Genomic DNA, 23,988 nt, shown 5'->3' with positions numbered 1-23,988 from the left:
TCCTTTTTTTTAAGACTGTAGTACTGTACACTCAATTTTTTTTATGTCCCACTAGGATGAAATATTAAACATGTCTTCTTTGACTTGCCAATTATTTTCTCCAGGTGTCTCTGTATTATGAAGATATCGGCATTTTTTATTGCGAAAGAAATCAACTTTTTGACAAGAAAGCCATATATTTTATGTCTCGTGATATTGAGCCGGGCTTTAAATTTACGAATTTCAACTTATAATCAAAAATAAATTAGTTTATGAGTTTAGATCATACACCGATTCTCGCTAGGGATGGCAATCGGGTCTTGTATAGTTATATACATATCAAAATCCGAAATTTTTTTCATACATGAATCTAACCCAATCCCAAAAACACCCGAACTCGATCTAATGAATTTTGGATTAAAACTCCAAAAAAATTTGGATTGGATATCCGAACCCGAACCAGAAATCCGAAAATATATATAATTATAAATATTACAACCATTCGAAATTGAACACTTCACATGGAGCATTGCGGGTGATGAATTCTAATATTCCGTTTTCAACCATTGTACTAAAATATAAGTCTGTTCTATATATGTATAGCTAATATTTTATTCATCGATCCAATTAACAATATTTATCACTAGAAAATATCTTCTTCACCGTATCACCCGTTTGAATTATAATATAGTTTAATTCTATTGAATTTATTATTGGTCATTTTTTAGTTTAAAGATAAATATATATTCTAAACATTATGCAATAACATGTATATCGGATGATGTTTAGTATATAAAAAATAATATATAAGTATATTATATATAATCTAATATATTGTATAATATATAAAATCATATATAAAATTATAAAATAGAGTATTATATATATATAAATATATATAATTAAATCAATATTCAAATCCAAAAAATCAGATTCAGAATATCCAAAATATTGCTAGCTCGATGAACCAACCGACCCTTGTATAATAATATCTTCCAAAATCTTTAAATCTAACCTCTTCGTCTGTCTCATTTTTGTACGATTTTTTAAATAACTTAACACTCTTCATCTCTTTCATTTTTGTACAATTTTTTAAATTACTTAACATGTATTTAAGATTTTCATGAATATATATAATATTGTAATTATTTTTTAAAAACTTTGTTGTGAAACCGTTTGGCACCAAACGTATTTGGTGTTTGTCTTTTCCGTTATCTTGGTAACTTGGTATACTTTTGTCTTTTACGTTCAAATTCAATCTTAGTTGGATCTTCCCCCAGTGCAGAGTGTCAGAGTTGTTTGTACTTTCTTGTTTTTGCTACTCCACTCTGCATATTCAGAGGAATTTTTGGTCCAAAACCTCATTCTTTTTTTCACTAACAAACAATTTCCCCACATTTTGTTCATAATTACACTACTAATATTCTCGTTTTAAAATATCAACTTGGCCAAATCAATTTCATTACATTAAACACAACAACCCCTTGCATTCTCCAACTCTATTACATAAACCACCTCTGGGTTTTAGCCTTTTAGCTGTCTTTTAGTCTTCAAGATTATTACAAGTATTGTCCAAGATTTATTTTCTTGTTTTCTCTTTTGTCTTGGCACAGCCATCTTTAAAGAGTGAGTTTTTCAACATGTTACATAAGTTTTTTTTTTTGAGTTGTGCAGGACATGATCATTCTGATTCTTGGTGGGTTTTTTTTTTTTTTTTCATGTGACAGATTTTTTGGGACAGGACTATTTTCAAGATTTGGTGTGTTTTTAGGACATGGGTGTGCATTCATGTCCAAGAAGCAATCATGAGATGATGATTGGTGCTGTGTTTTTATGGGCTTTTTGGGTGGCTAGTGTTGTGAATGGCATTGGAGCTAATTGGGGAACACAAGCCACACATCCACTAGAGTTATCAACTACTGTGAAGCTTCTTAAGGACAATGGGTTCCAGAAAGTGAAGCTGTTTGATGCAGATTCTGTCACTTTGAGTGCTCTTAAAGGCTCTGGATTGGAAGTCATGGTTGGGATTCCTAATGAAATGCTTTATTCTTTGGCTAATAGTGTCTCTGCTGCTGAAAATTGGGTTGCCAAGAATGTCTCCACTCATATCTCCTCCAACAGTGTCAACATTAGGTACATGTTTGCTCATCATTCATTCAATCTTTTAGATTTTCTTTCGTGCGGTTTCGTGTTTGATTTGATGAGATTCTTTCTTTCGGGTGTCTTTCAAGTACTAATTTGATGCCAAGTGGTAATTGAACTTTATTCTGGTCTGATGATATGGTGACTTGATGTTTGGTGCTTGTTTGGTATGTTTGAGTGTTATTTGATGATATGAACTATATTGTGATAAGTGTAAACAATTTAAACTGTGGTTTAGTGGAGCCAAATCATCTACCGACTTTCAGTAATTTAATGGTAATGATGCTTGCATTTTATTTTAAGCGAATAATTTAATTTGTAATCTTTGTTGATAAGTGTTGGTCATGCCGGCAGATATTATATGCATATTGAAAAATAAAATATAGACAATCTATTGTGATCGCGCTATTATTGGTGGCAGTTCTAATTTGAGATGTATACGATATAAATGTTATGTGTAGCCTACCAGATATGTGTATCAGGCTAGGAGTTCTTTGTGGTCCATGAAATAGAGTTGAAGTATTTAATACCATGTGGGATATGATTACTTACCCATATCTGCTTGATGGCTATTTGCAATTGTCCTTTATTCGATTCCAGAACTGAAATTTATCAGATTATTACACTGAAACTCTGATGTTTCAGTAGATTATTACACTGAAACTCTGATGTGAAGTTATAATGTAGCGAGTAGTTTTCTCCCTCTGGTTTACAACAGGATGCTATCATATGCGTTAATTACCAGATTGTTTTACATCTACACAAGTAAACCTGTCGAATTTTAGATGATACAGAAGTGCAGAGAAATTGACTTCTGAGATTTGTTAAGTAAACGTTTACATACAGTCTAACAATTATAAATCTCCGTTAAGCTGTCTGAATTGTATTCCCATGTAATGTTTGCTGTGTCTGTAGTTCTTCGAAGCATATCCTACTATATGTATCATACAAATGTCTCAGCTAGCATATGAAATGCTGATTCTTCCCTTAACTGACTGTTCTCAATGTCCTCTGAAAGGTATGTTGCAGTTGGAAATGAACCATTCCTTGCTGCATTCAACGGAACGTTTCTTGATACAACTTTACCTGCCCTCCAAAATATTCAGGCTGCTCTGATAAAGGCTGGTCTTGCTAATCAGGTGAAAGTGACTGTCCCTCTAAACGCTGATGTGTACCAAAGCTCAACCGACATGCCATCTACTGGTGATTTCCGACCTGACATTCATGACCTCATGCTAAAAATTGTCAAGTTCTTGAGTGATAACTTGGGCCCTTTTACTGTCAACATATACCCCTTTATAAGCCTCTATAACGACGCCAACTTCCCTGTTGACTATGCCTTCTTCGACGGCTATCCATCCCCTATTACTGACAATGGCCTGGTTTATGACAATGTATTTGATGCAAATTATGACACACTTGTCTGGGCCCTCCAGAAAAACGGGTATGGAAACATGTCGATCATAGTTGGAGAGATCGGGTGGCCCACTGATGGCAATGGTAATGCAAACCTCAAGTATGCTCAGAGATTCAACCAAGGCTTCATGTCACATATGACCAAAGGTACTCCTATGAAACCAGGCCCTATAGATGCCTATTTATTCAGCCTCATCGACGAGGATGCAAAGAGCATCCAACCAGGTAACTTTGAGCGGCATTGGGGAATTTTCTACTTTGATGGCACACCTAAATATGATCTCAAACTTGGAACAGCAGGAAAAGGCCTAGTACCAGCAACCAATGTTCAGTACCTCTCAAAGAAATGGTGTGTCATGTCATCCTCAGCAAGTCTTGATGATTCAGGGATTGCAGCTAGTGTGAGCTACGCTTGTGAAAACGCAGATTGTACTAGCCTGGAATACGGATCATCTTGTGCAAATCTTGATGAACGTGGGAACATATCGTATGCTTTTAACAAATACTACCAGCAGCAGAACCAGCTCGAGACTGCCTGTAAGTTTCCAAATCTTTCGGTGGTCACTACTAGTGATCCATCAACTCCAGAGTGCAAATTTGAAATCATGATACTACCAATTAGTACTAATAAGAAGGTTAGTTCTGGGGCATCAAAGAAACCTATAGGTGTATTGATGTTTGTTTTTGTATTACTCTTGGCAGCTTCTTAAAGTCTTGAATATACTTGTTGGTTTGGTATTGAATGAGGGGAAGATCTTCATTTTAAAATACAAGTGATCTTCTTTTACTAGTTTATTCTTTTTTGAAATTTGACTTCAATGATGTATAGAATTGTTTCAATTTTTCATATTTAATAAGTTTAAATATTAAAAAAAAACAAATATGAAAATTGAGAAAATGTTTTACTTATAAACAACTTCTCACCTAGCAAGTAACAAGGTCGCATAACGACATTTAATAATCTTCATTTAACATTCTAAAATTTACTCTTAAGAAAAATGACATAACACACAACATCATCTCGAATTAAATCATACTCCCTCCGTCCCAGCCATTTGTATACAAATGGTTGGGACACGAAGACTAAGGTTGTGTTCACTTGGAGGGAATGAAATGGAGGAAGAATGTAATGAATTTTGTACCCTAAAATGATGTTGATCAAAGAAAATGTATGTAATTTTCATTCCTTCAATCATTCCAACCTTATTATTTTAAATATAACTCTAACCCACATGTTTTGGAAGGAATGCTCATTCCATTTCAACATAATGTTTCTTCACGATCTTTCTCACAAAAAAATCAACTACATTCATATTTTATCACCATTATCTCATACTTTCTTCTATCTCCTTAAAACTTTTATATAATTTTTCATTCCATTCTCCCCTCATTCCATTCCATGAAGTGAACATAACCTAAGAAATTGGGTAGAAAATGAGTAAAATTAGATGAAAAGTGAGTATAATGGTGGGACCTATTTATATTTAATAATAGATTTGAGATAGTGGAGAAAAGTAGTAGGTGTAATTGTATTTATATTATTATAGATGTAGATAGCGGAAGAAAGTAGCTAGTGTAATGATGTTTTATATTATAAAAGTTTATAACTTTTGGAACGTATACAATTGGTGGGACATCAAAAAGGAAACTGTATGCAATTCATTGGGACGAATGGAGTATCATATATCATGATTTAATTAGTTATAATTTTATTAAATTACTAATTATAACATCTGATTTATCATTTATCATGATTTAATTAGCTATAATTTTATTAAATTACTAATTAAAAATTTAAAACATCTTAAATCAGAAAGAAAAATTTGATATCTAAGTTTCCGAAATATGAAAGCTTTCAAAAGAAATATGAAAGCTCTTAAGATAGTATAGAAGACAACATGTTTTAATTTGATTTATTTATATGTAAGCGACCTAAATTGATGCAGGACTAGACTCTTCTTAATTATGTTTGGGTTTTATTTTTTTAATACTGACATTTCTGTACGAAATGTTATCCTAACTCAATCAATAATAATAATAATAATAAGAACGGTTTGTCTAGTGTGTGCCCATGGGCACATGCTTAGCGCGGAAATTTTTGTATTTCGAAGATTTTGATTGGTGTGGTTGGTGTATTTGCAAAGAGATCCACCATTATCAAGAGAGAGAACCAATCAAAACGATTTAAGCACAAAATTTTCCGCGCTTAACATGTGCCCATGTGCACACCATTGAAAAACCATAATACGAAAACCTTCACATTTGTTTTATCAATAAAGAATTTCAAAATATCACAAGTTTATTTAACCAATTACGAATTTTAAAATATCAAACGTCACGTCATGTGACGCCACGCCATTTCAAATTTGATTAACCGATATCTGTTTGAAAAAAGGAAAATAGATTTTTTTGCCACCCAACTTATTGTTTGTTTAGAAATTTACCATCGAAATATAATTTTTTTCCTTTTTGTCACTAATGTTAGGTTCGGATTTTTTTTAGTCACTCACCTTAGGTTCGGATTTGATTATTAACATTATATTATTCTTTTTAGCGTTATTAACCTTAGTTTACTTTGGAGGACGAAAATTTGACATGTATTTTAATGCTCCTAAAAGATTTAGTTTCATAAATTATTTTAATTTTTTTCTGAATAAAAATTTAACAATTGAATTTTGGGATCTTTTTAAAAATACCCATTTGTAAAATCATTTTTTTAAAAATACTACCATCTTTTTCATTGTTTTTAAAAATACCTTTTCATAAATTTTTTTTTTCAAAAATACGATTTGCAACTTTTGCAACCTCATTTGCAACCTTGGGCGGCGCAGCCGTAAAAGTTGCAAATGAGGTTGCAAAAGTTGCAAATAAAAATGAAAAGTTGCAACGGTTGCAACTGCAATTGCAACTAGTTCAACTGAAAACAGTAAGTTGCAAATGAGGTTGCAAAAGTTGCAACTGCAGTTGCAACTTTTGCAACTGCAGTTGCAACTTTTGCAACTGCAGTTGCAACTTTTGCAACTGCAGTTGACTGCAGTTGCAACTTTTGCAATTTCAGTTGACTGCAGTTGCAACTTTTGCAACTTCAGTTGCAACTGCAGTTGCAACTTTTGCAACTTCAGTTGACTGCAGTTGCAACTTTTGCAACTTCAGTTGCAACTGCAGTTGCAACTTTTGCAACTTCAGTTGCAACCTCAGTTGCAACTTTTGCAACTGAAAACTGTAAGTAACAACAGATGTATGGTGTGCCCCTGGCGGGGCCATTAGAATACAATAGAATCAACTGAATGCAACCATATGCAACTGAATACAACCATATGCAACCATATATGCAATTACAAATACTGATTTCAAGTTCCAGTTTTCAAATGTCATTTTCGACCTCATTTTCGTATATATATATATATATATATATATATATATATCGATTCCGAAAATGAGGTCGAAAATGACATTTGAAAACTGGAACTTGAAATCAGAAATTCAGTTGCAGATGAAGTTGCAAAAGAGGTTGCAACACGGCTGGCTAGTTGCAAATGAGGTTGCAAAAGTTGCAAACAGTATTTTTGAAAAAACAATTTTATGAAAAGGTATTTTTAAAAATAATTCTGGAAGGTAGTATTTTTGTAAATAATTAAAGAAAAGGTAGGTAGTTTTGTAGATTTCCCTTGAATTTTTATACACAAAAAAGAAAATCTCAAAATTAAATTATGGAACTATGTTTTATAAGAAGTAGGAACCTTAAATACGTGCCAAGCAGTGGAAAAGAACTACAAAAAAATGAGGAGGACGGAGGGAGTAATAATAACGTAAATGAGCTTTAAAATCGAGAATAATTATTATTAGAATTTTAAAAATTGATTAAATTATCGATTTGAAATCAATGACTTCAAACAATTTATCATATACAATCAATTCTTAAGCAAAATCGAGTCAAATGATAATATATTTTTGTGAAGTTGAACCACTAATTTCGATATCATATAAACCGCAAACGAAGGTTAAGAAATTCTATAATTGTCTATTGCCTACTTTTTTTAAGTATTCGTCTTTATTTTTATACAACAGTATAAATGATTGCAGAAGATAACTAACCTTGATTTTTATGAAACAATATATAATATAGACAACAGACAATCATAACTTTATTTAGAAAATAAATTAAATTTTTCATAATAATACCAAAAAAATAACATAATGTTAATATTCAAATCTGAACCTAACGTAAGTGACTAAAAAAAAATCCAAACCTAACATTAATGACAAAAAAAGAAAAAATTATAGTTCGGTGGTAAATTTCTAAACAAATAATAAGTTGGATGGCAAAAAAATCTATTTTCTCTTTGAAAAATTCTGATTACCTGAAAAATGCAAAATCAAGCCCCCATAAAGATAAATGCGTGTATGATTCTTTCTATAAACAATAGATTAAAATTGATCTCAACGGACAAAAATTTGCAATAATCAAAGTTTATGGATACACCACATTACCTCGTATCTGTCCTCTTTTCGATACTTACATAAATTACATTACTGTTCCATTCGTTTGTTTTCTTTATTCTAGGGAAGTAAGAATCAGATGAAGCAGACTGGTTCCAAATTAGTAGAGCACCGGAAAATGGCACAATTTCACCTGCTCAATAAGTTCATCAGAAATCTATAGTGTCTGCTTGGGTCTGAGGTTGGTGTGAATTCCTGCTTTTCTCCGAATTGGCTATGTAGCTCTGATCTACTCGGTTGGCTGGTGGATTTATACAGTTCGAGTTCCATACTTCTTTTCTCTCATTTTTCAGAACAAGTGTAGAACATGTAATCACAGAAATGTTGCATTTGTCTAACACTTCTTTGAAGTAACAAAACAGTGATATACAGCCTTACTTTGCTTGTCTAAGATTCTAGAGTGAAACTGAACACAGAGCGGACTTAGTTCCCTAGAGCAAATGGATACACAAGTGAGGGGTGGGGAGTGACTAAAGGACCGATATATATACATGAGTATATAATTATTTGCATTGCATAAGAAGGATACAAACCTTCCTATTGACTTGTTATGCTGTGCCCGAAACCAGATAGGATTTCAATCAATTCGGTTAACTGGTGTTTATCTGTAGAGGCTCATGAAATACATTTACCACCGTCCACAAGAGAGCATGATCAATTTCCACAGTAAGATTGGCTTTAAAGACTTCAATCCTTTGACTGCAAAGAGCCGATTGTCCCTCTGCAAGTGTGAGAAAACATTAAAATAAGAGGAGCTGATTATCAAGCTAGAGAATGTTGTGCATGATAATACACATTAATTTTAACTTATATGGCAAAAACAGAAACGAAAGTGATTCTTATACACATTTCACCCCCATAAAGTAGACTCGCATTCCTTTTCAATTAAGTTTCAATTAGAGATGCATTTCATATTAACTAAGATTAAGATCTGCAGGGCAGCGGAAAGAAAATTGTCTGGTTTCTAATATAGATTATTACTTATATTCTAGTTGACTGAACACCATCTTTGTTACTACTGCATTTCTAATTAGAAACCACACAATTTTCTTTTCCCGGGTGGCGCGCGAAGATATTTACATTTATAGCCCAGTATAAAAGAGAAATTTAGAGGATCAGCGGGCTTACGTGGTGGTATGTTCAAAACTGTTTTTCCAATTTATACAATAGATATAACCTTCTGCTTGAGTTTCTCAACCGTCTCCAAGAAACACAACAAAATTCAAATCAGTATCAGAGTGAGTGAACCGAAACCAGAAGCACGCATACTGTAACAGAATAACATGATGCATACCAAACTTGAAACTTCAGCCCACTTTTGAGAAGCAATAGCAGCACCTTTAAGGTGAATGTATTGTCTATGTTCATAAGTTAAGGAGTAATCTGAATTTTCCGTGGTTTCTGCCACCCAGATATGATTCATTTGGTCCTTTTCCTTCTTAATGATATTACAGAAACCAACCTGCAAATCCAATTTTGCAAGTAGTTTTTAAGAAACTCACATTACATACACTGTACCAAAACAAATGAGAAAGGAGAACTTCTAATTTAAATAGTTCAGTATGCTTGTAAAGTAGGAACTACATATTGAAGCAGTCCAAGGAGGAATGGAGGATTCTTCTCCCTTTTACCATGACCATACTAATGGATTCTAATATTCTTCCCACCACCCTGTAGTTAGAGTTTATTGAATAGAAAGATATGTTATATACTAATATATCCCCAAAATTTAGTACCAGAAGTAATTTCTGTAAAAACGGAAAGAGACCAATCTAAGATAAAAGATTAAATATTTTTAAAAAGTTCCCATTTTTGTAACGAGTCATATTGTCATATTAATTTGTACCAGTCTTTTTAATCTTTTTCTTGTATTTATTCAAACCTGGATCAAGCACTTTATCACTTAAGCAGAACTAGTGACACGATTAGCATACAGTTAAATCATTGATCATAATTCTCAGTATAAGTTCACTTGTTTAATGTGAGAAATGGGATCTCTTATCCATCTAAGGTCAATAAAGTACCTTTACCTCTTGAAACATTATATTAATTTGCAGAAAGTATGTGGCTAGAAATATTATGTTCACGTATAGTACAACAGCCTCAAATTGTTTGCAAGGAAATAATGTGTATAAGCAGAGTGCTGCCATCATTAACTCACCGTTGATCCAACAAGGTTATGGCTGATTGGTAGATATAAATCATGACCACTAGTTGGTGCGCAGAAGCTAATTGCAAGTAAATCATCAGATGGCCTGTTAGTATGTGATCCATGTACGGAGCAGTCTGTCACAAAAACCCATTGCTTCCTTTGATTAGCAGTTGCATGAACCTCACCCACGAAAATGACAAATCCAGCAATATCAAATTCGCTGAAGAATGCATTGGAACATGTGAGATGCCAAATATAGTCACTTTATAAAAACCAACTGTTGTACATTAATATGGAGAAATGTTACCTTGAGAGAGGAACTTCATCTAAATTGTACAACGATACAGGTTTCCGTGGTTTATAGAAGGGCCTGCCAAGGACAGTTGTGAGCTACTGTATAAAGGATATAGAGGTAAATTAAAAGAAAACGTGACTTACTGATACTGTTCCAAGGCCGAGGAAGATAAGTGCCGCCATTTGGTGGTAGGTCCTCGTGTTTGCAAGTAAAGGGTATCTGAACCAGAATTAAATGCTACAAGTCCTGAAACAGCATATGCCTGTCCTTCAACCAACTCTAACTTCTGCAACCGCACATAGTAAATCCACCTGAGAATTAGTGATAAGCTCCAAAGAAACTTGAAAAATAAATAAAGTGCAGAAAGGGGAACAGCTCTAGGATAAATTAAGGTCGGAATATGCACTGCAGGACAAACTTGTAATCACCTGTTCCTCAGTCGGATTCCATATCGTAATCAAGCCTTTTCGCGGGTAACACTTCTCCTGACCAATTTTTGTGGTTAACCCGACTACACTCAACCTCATAAATGGGGTGACATCTCTCCCACTAAGACCAGAATTTTCAAAAGCTTTTTCGATAGATTGATGAATGTTTGACTGCCTTGTTTCCTAATCATACCAATCATAATCAATTAACTGATTCTAAATTTACATTACCATGTAATGAACATACAAAATCACACCTCTAGTTTTGCTTGATAAATAGACAAAGATTTTAGTTGCTTCGAACTCATGCCAGCCATCAGAATTTCTGGTTCAGCAGATGTTTCAAGAATCTTAAAGATTTTTGCCGCTTCTTCACTTCCATCACTATTTATAAGTATATCTGCATCTGCCCTCTGTAACTCGGATATAACTTCTTCTGCAACTTCAGAGCGCCTGCATTAAGATAGAGGACGTAAATACATAAAAAAAAAATATCATCATAGAGTCTCTGAACACAGTTTTTTGTCAAGAACATAGTTACATCTTACAGCAATAAGATAATAGTTTACTCCCAGATGACTGACGCATAGCTTCAGTTTCATGACCATGAATGTTAAAGACGACAGGAACCAACAGGAACAAGAAAAATCACAATACCAGCTACAAGTTAACTGACCTAACAATTTTAAATTCTCAAGATGTTTCTTGTCTAATAAAAACTAAATTAAAGTATCAAACGGTTCTAAGATTCAATTATGCCAAAAAATTCCAATTCAAAGTAATTATAATTACTAGGCAAATTGGTCTGTATATGTTAAAAAAGTAACTAGCTTAGCTGATTCTCTGTTTGCAAGAGAAATGAAAAAAAAAATTCACCTTTGGTTATATAACTGCTGCATCTTAGCTTCCATCCTCTCTGACCTTACAGTGTATTCCCCATCACTTAACCTACAATTAATAGATAGCAAAGCTCTAAGCATTCAACAGATTTTTGATATAATTTATTAGTACAGTGAAGGTGAAAAATTAAGTAAAATTTGTAAGGGTGATCCTTGTAATTATTGTGTCCCTGTAATCCATAATCCGAGTACTCCTGAACATCAGAGTGCTCAGCCAAGTATACTTAAGTATCGGGTTAAACTCAATGACATGTGATTTCCAGAAAGACTTTTACAATATTGAAAAAGTAAATTTTATGATACGCGAGTTCCATCTGATCATATGTCAGCATATATATTCCCTGTAGTACTTAACCAAAACCTAATTCACTCCTACAATCTCTTGACTGGCTTTGCATTTATATAAACCGTTTGAGTGTCTGCATGTCAATTTTATTATGGTATAGGGACTTGAATGTGACTTCAACCAAAGTACTGTGCAGTAAAATAAACCTTTCCCGATATAGAACAGGGTATATTCTTTGTATTCCGACAAATGTGCTGGGAATTACTCCTCCACCACTCTTGATACAGTCAAATGCTAGTGGAGCACATCCACTCTTACCTGATTATACATAGTTCATTAGATGTGTTAGAACTTTGAGTAAAAAAAATTACAAGTAGAACTCAAATAATGCTTACAGAAGCCCAAACGTTCAGCCCAATGACTTCTGTAAGTTCCATTAATGTGCAAAACCAAGCTGACGGTGCTCGGCACCTAATTATAAAGAAAGGAGGATTTAGGAAACTATACAAAATAAACTCAATTCTGCTATTTTATCATGAAATTATGGGGACTACCTCGAGAGGTGAAACTGGACCAGCCCAACCACTTAGTCCTGCTCCTGAGATCTTCAGACAGCATAAACAGTAAGGATGGGAGTCCGGGAAAAAAGAATTTAAGACTAAATCGTAAGAAATTATGGATTAAAAAAATTAAATGAAACACCTTAAGTTTTTGTCCGACAAACAATTTCCCGGAGTCCAGCTTTTTAGACAATGGTGCATCTAGTACAGCATTCACTGCATACCTATGAAGTAAATAACTTGAGCTTTATGGTTAGGTAATTGTAATACAAAAGAAGTGTAGAAGACATTTACCACCCATCTGTCAATTCCACATTTGCAACTTTGCTTTTATCAACTCCGTGTGAGTTACTGATATTTTTGATTATTGCCTCTGTATTTCTCTGGATGGATGATATGCAAAGTACCAGTACAGAATACGGTGGTGCATCTCCTTCTAAGATTCTTTTTATAGCTGATCGATGTCCATGATTTACTTCTCTATCATATCTAAGCAAATGATAAAATAATTCAAAAACTTGTTCTATAAAATAAAAGGAATTATATAAATAAAAATCATATAAGAACTGTATATACCTGTATTTCAGTTCTTCCATAACATTACTAACGGTCAGATACCTCTCAGAATAAAATCGTTCATAGCATGCAAGCTTCCAGACAATCCACTTATAGTGATTTGTAACCCAACTACACAGAGCAAATTGCAGTAAATAAATAAGCAGACTTTACGAAAATTCATACACAAATACTTGAAGCAACCTAGAAGACCGAGGATAGTATACAAAACCATCCATCACCATCAGAAATGAGTCAAAAAGCTAGAGAGCAGCTTCAATTAAGTAAACACACTTCAAATGTATGTATTTATTAGTAAATGTATTCTCGCCTGATTCTAAGTTGTTACATAATTAATGACTTGTATTCTTGTACATTCATAACTAGTGCATTATCAAAACCAAATCATTATTAGATGTTTCAAGAAGCATCCCGAAATTATCTAGTTCAAAATTACATCTTTAGACTGGACACAACAAAACAATTTTCCGCAAATAAGGAAATACGTACATGACCATAATGAGAAGAAAGGGTCAGTAAAGCAAGCCGGCAACTTACGTGTCTGAAATATATTTCATGGAAGCTCCAGATTGCAGCAACATTGCAGAAAAAGCTTCTTTCCCAACACTATCAGAACCACATTCACTAGGGAAACAATGTTTCTCTGCTCTATCTGGATTCATTGTTCTAATACATTCTGGCAAATGCTCCAACTTACCAAAGAGAAAAGGACAAATCAATAATTGATGGCAAAAAATCAATATGTCAAAAGAAAACAAACAGTGCTTGTGTACCGTAGTATTGACAGATGGCGGCGCACCAAAATACTCTTTGACATACTTTCGAGTAGCCTGGAAAGGGTATCGACCAGGAAACTTATTCTTGTAAGAAGATTCTTCAGGATCTATGGCTAGTGAACCTATATAAACAGGTTCCTTGCAATATTATTTAAAAAATTTGAACAGAAGAAGAAAATGAAAAAGAATGTAGTCAAAATAAGATCTCAAGATACCATTTTCAGTATATGGAATTTCATTGTTAAGGGGGGTGATAAATTTAGAAACACGGGGCTTCTTGAAAGAACCAGAGCTCCTCCTATCCACTACTCTCTTTACAGCCACAGCTTGTTTGTTACTTCTATCACCCATGTCAGTGGTGTTTGAGATATCAACTAATGGCCAACCTCTTTGCTTTTTGTGTGGGTCTTTTTGGAAACCAGAACCAGCTATATTGTCTTCGCGTGTTGTATTATCGGAGGAATAGGGATCGTTATTCTTAGGATACTTTTGGCAGCCCTTCACATCATTACAAGTAGTGCTTTCATGGGCCTCTGCATCAAAGTTTCTGATCAAGTTTTTCCCTGAACCTACATTAACCAAGGATTGTTTTTGGGAGGAAGTTGGACGCAGAGGAGATATGAAGTTCTTTGCCACTCGTTTTCTTGTTACAGAGTGTTGGTCCGAAACACATGTATCTGAGCAATATGATTTTTTTAAATTCATATTCGATTTTCTGTCTTTAAAAATGGAAAAGACAGGCTCACCAGCATCCCCTTCATTCATGAAACTTCCCAACTCTGGGTCTCCAAGAAGGCTCCTTGCACGTTGCAAGGCATTACTAGAAACTGATATAGATCTTCCACCAGCAGTATGAAACTTAATAGAAGATGGTCTTGAAATAGAATGCACACTATCTGGAGTAACCTCCAGCAACTCACTCCCTGATGTTTCAGACCTTACCTTGAGAGGAGATCTTAGACTTGAGATGCTGTCTTTTGACTGCTTATCAGCAACACCCATCTCCAAACCCAAATGATGCAAACTTTGCTGATTACTAGGTATGGCATGTAACTGCTGCATCATTCCTTCAAAACCTTGATGAGTGTGATTGTCCTTCAAGCACAACAATTTTTGGGCTCTTGCAAGACCTGAGGTAGATATAGTTACTGTTTTCCCTGACCCTGTCTGGAACATTGAATTTCCAAAATTGCATGCGCTATCTATTGCTTTTACCTGGCCTGCACATAACTAAAAGTCAGGAAAATTTACTAATATACCATGCGTGAAGGAACATATACTGGCTCAGAAATTAGAATATTGGTACATCTAATTTGAAAATGTATATTTTTATTATTCTTCTCTCAGCCAGTCAGCAAACAGTATTACAGGTAACTACTTGAGATTCCATCAAGTTACACCTAATTAGTTTCATGCCTCCAATTAATCTCTTTACTTATTATGTAATAGTTACTATGTAACAGTTAAATAAAATAATAATGCAGCAACTATACCAAACAATAGAATGATAATGGGGAAAGGGAAACCAAAGAATAAATTAATGTAATGAGGAAAGGGAAACCAGACAATAGAATGATGTAATAGTGGGAACGGAAAACATAAGAATATAAAATAATTTAGATTTATTTGAATGTAGAAAAGCAATACCTGTATCTACAGTAACCCCGCTCCCTGTGACCACGGTAGGCTCAGCTTCATTGGTAAGAATTGATGAAGCTTTCGAAAGAGGAGACCTTTTTAAAGCAAGTGAATTCTTGAATCCATTTCGAAATGTTGAAGGGCTTCTAAGAGGTCGTCCAACATTTCCAGTGAGCTTTGTAAATCCTGCATTGATAAACAATATAATGCAAAATATTTGATTATTTTGTCCCAAAGTAATTATTCACAACATCTAAAACGGACAGTAATTAGCTATAAATCAATGTATGTCAATAAAGTTACTTCCACTAAAAACATGATAAATTTTACAGGATATCTCTGTCATATCATCGTAGGTATATCAAGCACCATGCCTCTCCAGTCTACATTCTCATCCTCGTATGACTTTTATGCAATTAGCAACGAAATATAGCTAATACACTATACGATCATCTCCAAGGACACTAGTCAAATTTATGTTTTCCTCCAACCATGTTTTGCTGAATTGGCTACCCATTTCATTATTATTTATTATATTCAAAGAAAAATGAAAGCTGAATGAGAGTGTCTAGTGTCTGTTTGTTGGAGAAAGTGGTCCGTAGTAAAATTAATATAAATTCTGAAGTAGCTAGGGGGGACTGGTGATCGGTTAGGCAAATATGGCCAGGATTTCCAGCTTATGTAAAATTATATATAGGGAGTCAAGCCCATTGAAGTGAATGGATTGGCTAGTATAGCTACTAGAGGGTGTAGCTAGCAGCGATGGAGCTGCTAGATGTAAACAAGTAAGTTTTTTTGCCTTTAATATTATATTGCAAATGCTTGCAAAAGTTTAAAATCAAGGTAAGTGGTTTAGGGGGAATCAAAAAATGAAAAGCAAATACTTAATACTGAAAGCTGATATATATATATAATAAAATTTGTATTCTTACAAGACCCACTTTTCATAATGTTGAACACCTTCTGAATATATTATCATCAAGCACAATCATATAATAAATTACTATATATAGTAACATTTGAATAAAAACAATCAATTTAAAATGATGAAAGACAAGCAATACAACTCCTTCAAAACTTTATTCTCATATTCACTTTTTGTTACAAACCATTATTTACAACCTCTTACACAGTATAAAACTATAAATTCATCTTTAGATTTATTCTACCCGGTTAATAGGAGACATCATAGATTTGGACAATCAACGTTAAGTGCAAACTCTTATTTGGTAAAATTACACAGAACTCAGAAAACTGCATTCTGGGTATTCGAATTTACTATACAGAAACTAACAAGCATCTAACATCTGACAGCTTAAAGTAAAAAGTTCATATGCGTAATTTATTTTGTACGATCTCTACTACAGGAAAAATATATATCAATCCCAACATTCTCTTAACCAATTCACATTTCTAAAACTTTCAACAGAACATTAACAACCAAATAAAAATTACATATTGCATATTTTTATGCACTCAAACAGCACAAAAACAATATAACCACAGTACCAATCCACAATAAAAAAATAGAAACATTAAAAATCCTAAATAAACTTAAAAGAAATTAAATGTATGATTACATATACTGCACTTATTAAATACATTGTTCTGCAAATTATAAGAAGTGTAGAACAATTGTTGTAACACAAAAATTGTTCTCACCTGAGCATGAGCCTAGATGTAATAGAAATTAAATTAGAAAACACAAACCTTGATCAGATACAGCGTCACTCATCATAGCTGATGCTTTCAGTAGTGACGATTGATTGACAACTACTGGTTTACCAGACCCAGTCCGAAACATCTGATAACCCGACTCATTGACACTATTAGCATTGCTCCCACTTATTTTCGAATAACCTAAGTAAAATGAACATCAAACAATCAAACATCAAATATGTGCAAATATGTATAGATAGAGAGAGGCACTTAAGAATAGGCACCAGAAAATGCATTCGTGGTATTTGAGTTTTACTATATGAAAACAAACATCTAACATCCGATACTAGCTGTAAGTATAAAGTCCATACAGGTTATTTATCTTGTCCAACCCATATACAGAAATAAAATCATCAATCAGCTCTCATTTCTAACATTACCGAATAGATATTTATAACCAATTTAATATCCAAATGACATGCTGCACATTTTGAATCTATTATTGTGAAAATTATTTTAAGCGCAGAACAATTTCTGTTATGCAGATGCATGAACTATAAATTAGAAAACCACAAACCTTGATCCGATACAACATCACTCAACATAGCTGATGCTTTTGATAAGGAAGACTGATTGACTGCTACGGGCTTACCCGACCCGGTCCGAAACATTTGATAACCCGAGTCATTCAAACTATTAGCATTACTCTCGTTTATCATCGAATGACCTATTTAAAAAAAAAAAAAATCAAACAATCACATATTACATATACGCAAGTATGTAATAGTAGAGTGAAACACTTAAGAATAGGCACTGGAAACTGCAAACCTTGATCTGATATGATATCGCCCAACATAGCTGATGCTTTTAATAATGAAGATTGATTGACAGCTACAGGATTACCTGACCCGGTCTGAAACATCTGATAACCCAACTCATTCACACTATTAGCATTGCTCTGGTTTAGCTCCGGATAACCTATGTAAAATAATATCACATATTAAATATGTGCAAAAATATATATGTAGAGAGAAACACTTAGGAATTGGCACTGGAAACTGCACTCCCGGTATTTTAGTTCTACAACATAGAAACTATGATCTAAAATCCGAACACAGCTGTAAACAGAAACAAAGTTATCAATCACAACATTCTCACAACAGTTCAAATTTCAAAAAATTTTTAATATCTAATTATAACCAAATTAAATTACATACTGCATTGTTTGAATACATTGTCTAGCAAATTATTGTAAGTGCAGCACATTTGTTGTTATATTAAAATTGTTTTCACCCGAGCGCGAGCCTAAATAAATTATACAAATTACATATTGACTTAGAAAACGACAAACCTTGATCAAATACGACCTCGCTCAGCATAGCTGATGCTTTTGATAATGAAGACTGATTGGCAACTAAAGGCTTGCCCGACCCGGTCCGAAACATCTGGTAACCCGACTCATTCACACTATCATTGTTATTATTACTCTCCTTCAACTTCGAATAACCTAATTACACAATATCAAACAATCAAATACCGTATATAAATATGGAGAGAAGGAGAGAGAGAGAGAGAGAGAGAGAGAGAGAGGGAGAGAGAGAGGGAGGGAGGGAGGAAGAGAGAGGGGGGAGGGAGGGAGGGAGAGAGAGAGAGAGAGGAGAGAGAGACCTTTGAGCGCTAGATCGGAAATGGAAGGAAGACGACGTCGTAATTGAGTCGGTGCGGCGGTTTGGACTTCGGTTTGGGGGTCATCGGGGAGACGGCTCCACCGAAGATTGTTTTCGGCGTCTGAGTGAAGCTGCCACGTAGACATTTTCCGGTACGGTGTGATTCGTAGAGGATTGAATCAGCTCGGTCGATTATACGGTGTAATGTGTATATTTTGGTAAGCGGGAATTTTTAATTTTATGGAGGGAATAGAAGACAGGGATGATAAACTTGTTGCCAGAACATTTACTTCTTTTTTAACAAAAAGGATAGTTTGTAAAAAGGTTTTTCCCATAAATACATAAGTCCAAAATTGTTTTTATAAAATTTCTACAATTTTTTTAAATATTTTGTAAAAATACCGAATATTTGAAGATTTTTGCAGTACTATATACAACCACATGCAACCATATTTGTAACCAATTAGCTGAAGTCGAATATGGTTACATCTAGTTGCAAACCGTATTTTCGCAAATATTTTTAAAAAGGTTAGTATTTTTGCAAATTTTTTCAAAAGATAGTAAAATCGCAAAAAAAAAATCTAGAAAAAGCTATTTTTGAAAAAACTTAGAAATATGGAAAAAAAGCTTAGAAAAAGCTATTTTTGAAAAAAACTTGGAAAAAGCTATTGCAAAAAAATCTGAAATTTTTTAAAAACTTAGAAAAGGCTATTTATGAAAAAAAAAACTTAGAAGAAGCTATTGCAAAAGAACCTGAAATTTTTTTAAAAAATATTGAGTTTTTTATACAAAAATATGAAAGATATGTAAGAACTTCGAAGAAATATAATTTTTTTTGAAACTAAATTTAAACTTCAAACGAATATGACTTAGATCATTATATGATATGACTTGTACTTGATAAAAAAATAAATTTTTTGAAATTTTAAACATTTTTCCAAATTTTCAGATTTTTTCTAAATTTAAATTTATTTCCAAAATGTTTTGATTTTTTTCGAAGTGAATACATTTTTTTTAATAAATCCATATTTTATAAAGTTTTTCCAGAATTTTGAGATTTTTGAAATTTCCATATTACCTAAATGCAAGTTTTGATTCGGATATAAACAGATCCCAAGTATTTGAGATCCGAATCTAGACCGAACATGGTCCGGTATCGTATTTTCTATTTTTTTAACCGGGTAGTTCATGATCCATCAAATACGAACTGGATCCACTAAAATCAAATATCATTATTATTTCAATTAATAAAATAATTATCGTTTAGTGTAAATAAACATGATATTATAAAAATATAATAAATTTAAATTAAAGCTTACAATTATATGTAGGTATATATAATTTATTAAATCTATGTGAAGATAATAATTATTATCACATTGTATAAATCATATTTTATGAAGAATTAAATTCATTTAAGGTATTCAAATTTTATAAAATGACGGCTGTTTACTTACAGATGTAATAGATGAAAAATATAATATGCATATGAGTTCGAATCGAATATGAATCATTAATCATATTCGGGTAGGATAGGATCGTATTATGAAAAATTATATGAGAATTAACCTAACCGGATATAGAAGTGCTTATATCCGGAATCATATATTATGCGAGCTTAAATTTTTCGTCAAATTTTAATTATTTTCAAAATGAATTTGAGATGTATATGATGGGGCGTTTGGGTTAGTTTAAAATAAGTGTTTCTTGATTAAAGTAAAAAAATAAGTAGAAGTTATAAGCAAGGTAGGACTTGTAAGTGGTTAAAGTGTTTGGGAAGAAAGAAACTCTGAGAGAGAAGTTAGCATTTATAACTTTTAAAAAATATTTCCGCTTTTCTGGATAAACGGGTAAGAAAAATAAAACTCAACTTGTTTGAAAAAGAAGTACTTCTACACCGCTGCCAACAAGCACGATATTTTCGAGTTGAATATAAGCGCATCAATCAGTGTTACAGAAATCGGGAATCGGACCTAATCGGTTGAGCTACTGATTCAAGGATTAATCGGAAATCGGGGATTAATCGGAAGGATTAATCGGAGTTAAAATCGGGTTTATTTTAATATTAAAATATTATTTAATATATAGTTATTATTATATTAGCTAATTAGTAACTAATATATTTACTATATTCATAAACTCTATAATTATTCATATTTAAAGTAATATAGTATTTTAATTTTAATAATTTATCACATATATTTCGATTATGAAATATATATAAAGATTAATCGGATTTCAAAAATCGGATTGGTGGCCGATCTTGCAGGGGATTAATTGGAAATTTATCGGTTAAATCTGGAATTTTCAGAACACTGGCATCAATTAACAAACATTTATGAACAAATATAATGAAAAATAAAGATATAGCCGGATAGCCCTCCTAATTTTTCTATTCACATCGTAATCAGAATCTTTGATTCAGCGTATCACAGTCATTAACATAGTTGCAATAGAAGTCTACGTACATTAACTTCTGTCTTGTGTCACTTAGCTGTATTATACACACACATACTTCTATATTTACCACCATCCACAATTCCAGATTCATTCAACCATTCTCGCAGATTCACCCATCTCCCACGAAGACGAGGTGTGTCTCCTTTTTTACTTTGATTTTTTTATCACCCGTAAATTCATATTAATCTGTTTGATCATGGTTTAGTTTTTTTTTACTTATCTATTATTCGCTGTGTGAATGTGATCATGTTTCATGATACCTGTGTTTATATTGTTGGATTTGAGTGTTTTGTTTTCTGGGTCCTTGTCCCTGGTAATTGATTGTCGGAATGTTTTAAGTGGCCATTCGGACCGTTAGATGAATATACAGCTTTCAGGATTATAACAAAATTTTAATATGTTTAGTGTTTTTTAACCGCCAGATTATAACAAAAATGTTAAAATCCTGATCGTCGAAGGCCGAAAAATAGTATGTCACTTGTAAGGTTCTGGTTGTCAGGGACTAGGACCCTTGTTATATATGTAATTGTAAGTCCAAGATAACAAAAGCCTGCCTTGCTGTTTTTGTATGTTGCAACTTACAAGTTTAGAGTGTGTTAAAATTCTTGGACATGGTGATTGTTTTGAAAATTTAAAGCTATAATTAATTATTAATTTTTGGATATTATGATGCTAGAATCATGACTTGGCCCTTTCGAGATTTATTTTAGGGCTTATCTGTGTAGTCGAATTCTTTCTTGTTCATATCTATTCGCGGTCCTCGCCTGGTTAAGCTGAGATTATTAGTTTGCAGGGATTCAGTGTTACTAGGAAGACCTGATGGCGTTTACTCCGAAACAGATGTCTTTAATTGTGGCAACATTTGGTGTGCTGTCCTTCATATTTGGAGTCATTGCTGAAAACAAGAAGGTTTTTTCTTGCTGTGAATGTTTATAGATGCCCCCCTGCAACTTCGCTATATAATCTTGTTATACTTGTGCATCGGAATAAAGTGTTGCATCTCCGTATATAGTTTGCATTTAATTTGAACGTTTTTGATAAATAGATATTTTTAGAGCATCTCCAAGAGACGCTCTAAAGAAGCTCTTAAATTAAAATATAAAGAGAGTCACAAAAAATGGAGCTCCAAGAGAATCCTAATGGCTCTTAAAAATCTCTTACATGTTTGGATTTTAATCTTTGTCATAGATAAGTTTGAAATATGAATAAAATATGAATTAAGAGTCAAAATAAAAAGTATTGTTGGAGTCGACACTCTCAAAAGTATAATAACTTGCTACGAGTCACATTATTTATATTATATTTAGGAGCTAACTAAAATGCTTTTGGAGATGCTCTGTGGAGAAGGGATAAACGAGTTTCGGTAGTAATTGGCTATTTGGCTAGAATGCTATTTTAAATGCTGAATAGTTCTCCTTTCTGGTTGGTTGCTATAGAGAAAAATTACGAGGCGCGCTGCTTGGATGCTTGAACCCTTTGCAGTAAGCTTTTGTCACTAACACTTGTATGTGGCTGATTGTGTAATGTTTTTATTTTTCAGCCTCCTTCTGGAACTCCAATCACAGGAAAAGGCGTTGTTATCTGCAAGTATCCATCAGACCCAACCATTGTTTTGGGCTATCTTTCATTTGCATTTCTCGTCGTTTCTTCGGTGACTGGTTTCTTGTCTCTCTTTTATCCTTACAAGGGAAAGAGTATTCCACAGGCAGCTTTATTTCAGAGCACTAGCTTCGTTGTATTTTTCAACATTGCTCTGTAAGTGTCATTTCAAGCTCCCAATTTCCTTGAATCTTGTTTCAGTTCTTACTTTCTAATTATTTGGCTTACCTTTCCTATTTACATGTCATTTTATTATTTGATTGATTTATTCATTTGAATATTTGTAGAATGTCATGCTTCACCTTATACAAGAGAATCTTGTTTTTCTAAAAATTCAATGCATTCTCTTATAAAAATTATACAAAACAAAAATTGGTCCAAAATTACCTATCAGTTCTTTATGTGAAGTGCTTGCTCGTAGCAAACTGAGTGCAGTATATGTCCTACCATTTCTTACCATTTTTACATGCTTGTACCAAAAATACAGGGGTACAGCTGGATTAGCTGCAGCATTACTATTATGGCCTACAATAGTCGAACAGGGTCACCGGTCAAATAAAATTCATCATAATATGGAAACAACTTGCCCTACTGCTAAGACGGGCCTTCTTGGTGGTGGTGCCTTTGTTTCTCTTGATTCAGCCCTCTTTTGGTTGGTTGCCCTTATGCTAGCTGACAATGCGAGGGAGGACTACTTCGAGGAAAAAGTAGTGGCGGGTAAAGCTGATCTTGACAGTGTTGTAGCATCTTAATAATGATGCAAATGAACCTATGGAGCAAAGTGCAGCTAGTAGTATTCTCTAGTCATTAAGCTGGATATGTCAAACGTATCAGATTATCAATATTTCCAGGAATTATCATTTCGGACCTTGAATCTGTGAATACTTGTCATAATTGTTATGTTTCTACTTTCATTTGAAATGGACCGATTTATAAATGTACGTACCCACGGGGCT

At 33.4% G+C, this 23,988-nt stretch overlaps 3 protein-coding genes across 6 annotated transcripts; 2 read left to right on the top strand and 1 right to left on the bottom strand.

The window, feature by feature from the left end:
- The first annotated feature begins 1,223 nt into the window (after positions 1–1,223).
- LOC108200650 (glucan endo-1,3-beta-glucosidase 5) lies at positions 1,224–4,324 on the top strand. The gene is made up of 3 exons (XM_017368871.2): positions 1,224–1,605; positions 1,707–2,112; positions 3,140–4,324. The coding sequence occupies exons 2-3, from the start codon at positions 1,754–1,756 to the stop codon at positions 4,245–4,247; spliced, it is 1,467 nt and encodes a 488-aa protein (XP_017224360.1). The 5' UTR covers positions 1,224–1,605; positions 1,707–1,753; the 3' UTR covers positions 4,248–4,324.
- A 3,647-nt stretch (positions 4,325–7,971) lies between these two features.
- LOC108202960 (protein BREAST CANCER SUSCEPTIBILITY 2 homolog B-like) lies at positions 7,972–19,228 on the bottom strand. Of its 4 annotated transcripts, none has more exons than XR_010287546.1 (24): positions 18,975–19,228; positions 18,658–18,813; positions 18,135–18,284; positions 17,884–18,033; positions 17,358–17,507; positions 15,657–15,833; positions 14,225–15,229; positions 14,007–14,131; positions 13,771–13,925; positions 13,234–13,344; positions 12,952–13,146; positions 12,800–12,881; positions 12,652–12,702; positions 12,493–12,568; positions 12,304–12,415; positions 11,789–11,860; positions 11,170–11,365; positions 10,913–11,095; positions 10,628–10,770; positions 10,497–10,559; positions 10,199–10,409; positions 9,332–9,499; positions 8,571–8,758; positions 7,972–8,468 (listed from the first exon to the last, which is right to left on the bottom strand). XR_010287546.1 is itself a non-coding variant. In XM_017371605.2 (24 exons), exons 1-23 carry the CDS (start codon positions 19,117–19,119, stop codon positions 9,197–9,199), a joined length of 3,918 nt encoding a protein of 1,305 aa, XP_017227094.1. In that variant the 5' UTR covers positions 19,120–19,228; the 3' UTR covers positions 7,972–8,758; positions 9,166–9,196. The 4 variants fall into 4 exon arrangements, 2 of the variants coding, with proteins under 2 accessions (XP_017227094.1, XP_063940429.1); XM_017371605.2 differs by adding an exon at positions 9,166–9,238 and having other exon boundaries at positions 7,972–8,758; XM_064084359.1 differs by having other exon boundaries at positions 7,972–8,758.
- A 2,149-nt stretch (positions 19,229–21,377) lies between these two features.
- On the top strand, positions 21,378–23,974 carry LOC108202962 (uncharacterized). The gene is made up of 4 exons (XM_017371608.2): positions 21,378–21,566; positions 22,227–22,342; positions 22,974–23,188; positions 23,520–23,974. The coding sequence occupies exons 2-4, from the start codon at positions 22,253–22,255 to the stop codon at positions 23,782–23,784; spliced, it is 570 nt and encodes a 189-aa protein (XP_017227097.1). The 5' UTR covers positions 21,378–21,566; positions 22,227–22,252; the 3' UTR covers positions 23,785–23,974.
- Positions 23,975–23,988: the final 14 nt, after the last annotated feature.

Source organism: Daucus carota, chromosome 9 (assembly GCF_001625215.2).
Source record: "Daucus carota subsp. sativus chromosome 9, DH1 v3.0, whole genome shotgun sequence".
In the NCBI taxonomy this organism is placed as follows: Eukaryota; Viridiplantae; Streptophyta; class Magnoliopsida; order Apiales; family Apiaceae; genus Daucus; species Daucus carota.
The sequence above is the reverse complement of the archived record's forward strand: the minus strand, read 5'-3'. Positions and strand labels throughout refer to the sequence as shown.